At 40.1% G+C, this 7,176-nt stretch overlaps 1 protein-coding gene across 1 annotated transcript; it reads left to right on the plus strand.

Moving 5' to 3' along the window:
* The first annotated feature begins 696 nt into the window (after positions 1-696).
* CSNK1A1L (casein kinase 1, alpha 1-like) lies at positions 697-3,102 on the plus strand. Its single transcript, XM_011992989.1, has one exon. It carries the CDS (start codon positions 1,101-1,103, stop codon positions 2,112-2,114), a length of 1,014 nt encoding a protein of 337 aa, XP_011848379.1. The 5' UTR covers positions 697-1,100; the 3' UTR covers positions 2,115-3,102.
* Positions 3,103-7,176: the final 4,074 nt, after the last annotated feature.

The following is a 7,176-nucleotide window of genomic DNA, read 5'->3' on the forward strand; positions in this document are numbered from 1 at the left end:
TATTTGTGATGTGAACTCTCATAAAAATATTGAAATGGTACCGCTTTTTCTGCTAGTGTTGGCCCCAATTCTTCCGAGAAAATGCTCAGAACTGCCGGCGTCTGTTTCTTCTCTCTATTTTGGTTAAATTTTACTTTAATCCTTCATTTAGTCAGTTTTGCCAGAACTTCTCTGTGGAATCTTATTTAAATTCAAAGCACTCTATGAAAAAATTTCAAAAAGATCGCTTAAAAAACACACACACACATTTCAAATTAACTAGCAGTAAGTAACTCTTGTTGACTAAACTCAATAAAGAAGCAACCACTGAGACCGCAGAGAAAAAGCCCAAGGGGTGGCACCCCGACTGGCATTAACCCAGGGAGATATGATGGCTAGGGAAGTAGGTGGGACAATGACTGGGCCCGAAAACAAGAAAATCTTTGTTATAAAAGCCTCCCATTTCTGCACAATTAAGTTGAAAGGAGGTGAGCTTCGAGTTACATAAGCCTAGGCAGTTTTGAATTCCAGCTGGCCCACAATCTCTTGCAACCTTAGGCCGCTTACCTGAGACTTAGCCTTTCTTACCCAACGAATCAGGGAAAATAACAGCTATCTTACAAGACTAGCAAGTTCGTGTTAAATGGAACAAGACGAGTGGAACACCTAACAGAGGACTCAAACATTAATAGCGTCTCCAAAAATTCTCGATTTGTGGTTGGCTGAGGCGGAGGAACAAGATGGCGGCGCCAGCGGCGTGACCGGGCCCTCGGGCCCACAGCCGTTGGCAGCGGTGGCAGCGGTATCGCTGCCGCAACTCGCTGTGCCCCCTTTCTCAGCCCGCGACGTCGCCGCAACAGCGAGGCAGCGACCGCCACCCAGAAAGAGGTGGTGGCCTAGCCTGGCAACCTTGAGAAACCCTCGAAAACTGTGGTCTGGCGGAAACCCTGTTGTGCTCTGGGGATCAGGCTGACTCCAGGCCCTGTAACACCGGGAAAGGCCTCGGTGGCCATTTCCAGCAGCCCTCACCCTCAGCTTTGTGGGGCTGGCGTGCCCCGGAGGCCTCCATCCTCCCCTAGAGGGGTCAGGACAGAGCCCAGCCTCCGTCTTTGCCTCTCAGGATGGCAAACAACAGCGGCTCCAAGGCCGAACTCGTTGTGGGAGGGAAATACAAACTGGTGCGGAAGATCGGGTCTGGCTCCTTCGGAGACGTTTATCTGGGGATCACCACCACCAACGGCGAGGAAGTAGCAGTGAAGCTGGAATCTCAGAAGACCAAGCACCCCCAGTTGTTATATGAGAGCAAACTCTACACGATTCTTCAAGGTGGGGTTGGCATCCCCCACATGCACTGGTATGGTCAGGAAAAAGACAGCAATGTGCTAGTCATGGACCTTCTGGGACCCAGCCTCGAAGACCTCTTTAATTTCTGTTCAAGAAGGTTCACCATGAAAACTGTACTTATGTTAGCTGACCAGATGATCAGCAGAATTGAATACGTGCATACAAAGAATTTTCTACACCGAGACATTAAACCAGATAACTTCCTGATGGGTACTGGGCGCCACTGTAACAAGTTGTTCCTTATTGATTTTGGTTTGGCCAAAAAGTACAGAGACAACAGGACCAGGCAACACATACCGTACAGAGAAGATAAACACCTCATTGGCACTGTCCGATATGCCAGCATCAATGCACATCTTGGTATCGAGCAGAGCCGCCGAGATGACATGGAATCCTTAGGCTACGTTTTCATGTATTTTAATAGAACCAGCCTGCCGTGGCAAGGACTAAAGGCTATAACAAAAAAACAAAAATATGAAAAAATTAGTGAGAAGAAGATGTCCACCCCTGTTGAAGTTTTATGTAAGGGGTTTCCTGCAGAATTCGCCATGTACTTGAACTACTGTCGTGGGCTGCGCTTTGAGGAAGTCCCAGATTACATGTATCTGAGGCAGCTATTCCGCATTCTTTTCAGGACCCTGAACCACCAATATGACTACACATTTGATTGGACGATGTTAAAGCAGAAAGCAGCACAGCAGGCAGCCTCTTCCAGTGGGCAGGGTCAGCAGGCCCAAACCCAGACAGGCAAGCAAACTGAAAAAAACAAGAATAATGTGAAAGAAAACTAAGCATGAATGAGGAACAGAAGAAACAGAGCAGGTGATTCGAGCAGCATTTGTTTCTCCCCACATCTAGAAATTGTAGTTCATAGGCACACTAGCTAGTGGCTGTGGACAACCATTTACTTGGTGCAAAAAACTTTATTTCAATATAAACTGACTCTGGGGAGCGTGGGTGATGCTGTATCCCAAGGCATAGCCGCTGTAATTGTGAATATTAACTGAGGTAGTGAAACATGGTGTCTGGTTTTCTATTGCATTTATTCAAGTAGAAAAATTAACTAAATGGTTGACACACACGAATTGGTGGAGACATTGTCCATATGCCAATTTTTTTTGTTAAAACCTTTTATTTTGAACTAGACTGCTTTGAGATCTCATTTCAGAAGAACAGTCTTCAGCCACAGCTGTGAAGTTTGTAAATGCTTACAATTGAGCATTTTTAGGGTTTCTCCATCCCTGGGGTCTGCAAATTGTTCACACAAAAAGCATTCTTAAAATGGTTGGCTTCTTGTTTGCAAGCCAGCTGATCTGGTAGCAACCAAAAATTCCAGTTTTGAGAATAGGAAAGATACTGCCTGCTTACCTGTGAAAACGTAAGAAAATCTTAGTAACTACCAGATAATCTTTAGAATTCCACACTAACTTTATCATGTTTTCGGTATTATGAAAACAACAACAACAACCATATTTGTCACAGAAATTTAGTTAACATCTTACAACTGAACATGTATGTACATTGTTTAGATAAATGTAATCACTGTAAACACCTATATGATCTGGGATTTTGTTCATATTTTGAAATGGGAGCTTTTATGTTTTACAAGTTCACTAAAAACAAAACCGTTTCTGTAAGGAAATGGTACTTTTTTAAACAACAACCAAAAAATGCCTTGCTGATTCACTAGGATATAAAAATCTCCCCAATTTTTTGCTGGTCAACTTAAAGTCATTTGTTACATGATATTCCTTTGCAAGTAAATTTTATCTCATGACATAACTTTTTTCAATGTTTTTATTCTAAAATAATTGTTTTGTATGAAGAGGAAATGTATTCTTTCATTTTTCTTTTTCTAATGACTTGTGGTACAGTATCTAGTACTGCAACTGTCAGAACTTGGTATTGTTACTTCTTCCACTGACTAATAGCTGGGCTGATTTCAAATAAGAATGCAAGCATTGAAGGGTTTGACCATAAAACATTGTTGTTTAAAATACTTGTGAAATGGCTATAAGCAGTTGACTTTTACCCTTGGAGAGCACACTGTGTGAGGTTCTGTGATCATTGACCCTCCCTAACCCCCATCTGTTTCTCTGAATTATCTGTGTGTGTGTGCACTTCCTCTCAATCTCTTTGCACCTTCTTTTTTTTTCTCTGACGCAAGATAAAGGAAAACTCATTTTCCTTTTAATTCTTTAAATAGTGTAATTTATTCACTTATAGCATGTCAGGATAAATTAAAAGAACTTTTGTCTGAAAATGCTGCCAGGAGCCTATTGTGTAAATGTAGGCATTTTGTAAAATAACCTTGAAATTGAAAATTGCCACATGTTTGGTCAGATTGTATCAGGTTTCATTTTTTTTTTATTATTATTTTCATTTGAAAACGACTTCAGCAATAATTAATTCCATGATTACCGCATTCTGCCATTAAGGGATATATTAGTACTATAATACTGAAGAAATCTTAATAAGTCCAAATGTTGGGGGTAGGAAGCTTCTTTGTTTCTTTCTATCCACCCTTGTTAGTTAAGGTATTTGTTTCTTAGCTATTAAGCCCTTTCCAGAAATCAGTCTCATAAAGCCATTTTTTAGTATAGTTTATATAAAAGAAAAATATTTAACTTTGGTAGTAACTTTTCCAAGCTTACCTCCCCCAGCAAGATATTTTTCAGTGCTTTTATTCAGTATGTACTTATTCTGAAATATTTTTGTATTCTTGCCATTTGAAAAGGTTGTGGCATAGTTGTTGTATAATGAAGTTGCAGATTTAAAACTACTGTTAGCTTTGTAAAACAAAATATAGGTGTTTTTCTCCCGGTATATCATCATTCCATTTTTCTTCTAGATACCATTCAATGTCTTCACAGTTCATAAAAGAAGAATGTGAAATGCAGTGAATGCTGTTACTAGTCATGCCAAGAGATGAATCTCATTTCACAAAAATTACATTATGTTTTTCCACTAAAGGGTGATATAAGTTGAAGACACATCACTGTGATATTGGGAGACCTCACCCCTTAAGGCTCCACAGTGGCTTCCTCAGCCGAATTCTAAGTTACTGCTCTTTACTTTGTTCACCCATTGGAGAGTGCAGTTTTTTTACACGTTGGGAGATGGCCATTCTAACTACTGTTCAATGTCTCTGTTTTGGGGAGGGTAAAACAAGAAAATTTTAAAAAGAGTATACGTGTCTGGGCACAGTGGCTCACGCCTGTAATCTCAGCACTTTGGGAGGCCGAGGCAGATGGATCAGCTGAGGTCAGGAGTTTGAGACAAGCCTGGGCAGCATGGTGAAACCTCATCTCTACTAAAAAATACAAAAAGTAGCCATGCGTGGTGGTGGATGCCTTGTAGTCCCAGCTACTCATCAGGCTGAGGCAGGAGAATCGCCTGAACCTGAGAGACAGAGGTTGCAGTGAGCCGAGATCGCACCACTGCACTCCAGCCTGGGTGATAGAGCAAGACTGTCAAAAAGAAAAAAAAAAAGAGTAGACATGAAGGGAGACACTGGTTATCCTACCATATGGATGTGCTGATGCTTTGATGGTCTACAAATAGATATTTGGAGGTTTACCTTTACTATGATTTTTCCACCAATAAATATTTTTATTAAGAGATTTTCCTAATTCCATTATAATAAAAATATCAAACAAAAGAAGTTTTTTTTTAAAAAAAAAAAGTCTTCTTGGATTCTTTGTCATTAACCTTCTTCCATTGGGAACCTACTGTCAAGTAACAAAAGGAACTATATTCTGCCACATGAAGTCAAAAGACAATAATATATTTTGTATTCTAAAGCCAAAAGCTTAAAAGAAACAGCATGCACACATTTATATGTATGTACTTTTTTCCTTGACATATTTATAGCTTCTCATAGGTCACACACATTAAAAAGTAGCACACATCTGAAATGTGCAGAAGTAAAATCACACATATTCCGAATAAAGTACATCTTCAGTTCTGTATTTCTCCGTCCTCCAACTTTGAAATCCCTAGGAACTACAAAAACAGGGAGAGAAAAAGAGAGCCCCCCACCCATCAAGAGGTCATATTGAATGATTCCAAGGGATAGTGGAAGCCTGTACTGAATCCAGGTTTTTAAACTGCCAAGTTTTTAACTCCTGGCTGCAGTTCCCAACATATGACATAATTTAGAAACTTGATTTAGGCACAGGAGAATCACAGGACTTAAACACTATGTCCCTCAGCATGTAAAATATTTATGGAAAATCCAGGCAAGTAATAAGCTGTAAAGAAACTAAAAGGAAAAAATTTTGAAAAATGGCAGCTATAGTATTTTAAATCAAAAAGGGAAAAAGAAGAAATGATGGCCATTTTATTAATGGGTAAGTTGAGTGGAACCTCTTTGGGTCCTTCACAGCCTTTCTATTCTTCCACCATCTTCTAACATCTATGATTCCTTGGGGCCATTACGAGACCCACTAGGAGGATGGAGCAGCTGAGGATGGTGCTACTTTTCCAATCAGAGATGATCACAGAAGTTTACAAATAAGCATTTTCACCCCAATCCAGCAATACCAGCACCACCACCCACAATGCTTTCACATACAGACTTGTTCACATATACCCTGAAAAAAACTTCCAAGGCTTCCCACTGCATCTATTTGAATCTATCTTAATGGTCTAAGGTTTGACTCAGAAATTCTAGATGAAATTAAGTTTTACCTACAAATCTCAACTTTACCTCTAAAATCTCATCTGGTCAATCTTTGTTATCCCTGTTACAGAAAGAGAAGCATGATAAACACAGAAAAAAATGTCACCAAATTATACAAAATGATTTTCATTTGTTCATATTCGTGTTTAACTGTAGACATATTCTGATACCCAGGCACCCATCTGTGCATGGCTGTTGTTCTCCATGCTTAAGAGGCCATAGTTATATTTCAGTACAGTTCATTCACATCTTCAGTTATTCATTTGTTAAGCACCTACTATAGGCCAGATATTGTTCTAGTTGCTGGGGCTGTATCAGTGAATAAAATAGGTGAAAATCCCTACTGTCATGAAATTTACATTCTAGTGGGGGTAACAAATAAATGAAAGAAATAACTAAAATTACTCAGAAGATAATTACAATGAAGAAAAATAACAGTGGAGGGAATGAGGAGTGTTGTGCCCAGATAAAACCAAGGCAGTCAGAGAGTCCCTCACTTAGAAAACGCCACTGAAGGAGCTTCTATATAGCTGAACATGTGGAGGCTCCTGGAGGGTGGAAGCTCCATGCCCCTTCTCCCACACGTCACTCTATGCATCTTTTCATGTGTATCCTTTGTGATAAGCCAGTATAAAGGTCTCATTGGGCATACCTGCTATAATCTCTGTAATCTCATTATCATACAATTAATTATCATTGTGGAATAAATTTTCCTTAACTTAAGTGGAAACATTTGCACTACCTAGAGCTAATAATGTTGGAAAAGATGAAATTGACATATCTCTATAGGGCCGGGCCTCACTTTGAGATCCCTGTTTATTCCCACCAAGCCTCTGTCTTTGAGTCTGTAATGAGCATGTCCATTTCTGCCACTTTGAGAGATGTGCAGCTGTAGGAAGCTGTGTTAGGTGTAGTCATGAGATCTGCTAGTCTACAACAAAGTGCCAGTGTATGACAGCCAGTGCACCATCATCTACCCCCGGGTATGGCTGCAAATGAGAAGAGCTCTTTTAAGGTGACCTCCCAGACCTACAAACAACTACTCTTTGCCACCACCTTCCAACAGAGGGTTCAAATGGTTGTACAAGCACAGTGCCAACAAGATTGTTTTTTAGACCTGTGTCATCTACTCAGGAGGTTTATAACCTCCTCTGAGTTGTTTAATGACA

The sequence above is a fragment of the Mandrillus leucophaeus genome, unplaced genomic scaffold (assembly GCF_000951045.1).
Source record: "Mandrillus leucophaeus isolate KB7577 unplaced genomic scaffold, Mleu.le_1.0 Scaffold421, whole genome shotgun sequence".
Classification (NCBI taxonomy): Eukaryota; Metazoa; Chordata; class Mammalia; order Primates; family Cercopithecidae; genus Mandrillus; species Mandrillus leucophaeus.

Excerpts from the sequence above, each read along its gene's own strand:
- CSNK1A1L (XM_011992989.1), top strand. The coding sequence starts at position 1,101 with ATGGCAAACAACAGCGGCTCCAAGGCCGAACTCGTTGTGGGAGGGAAA.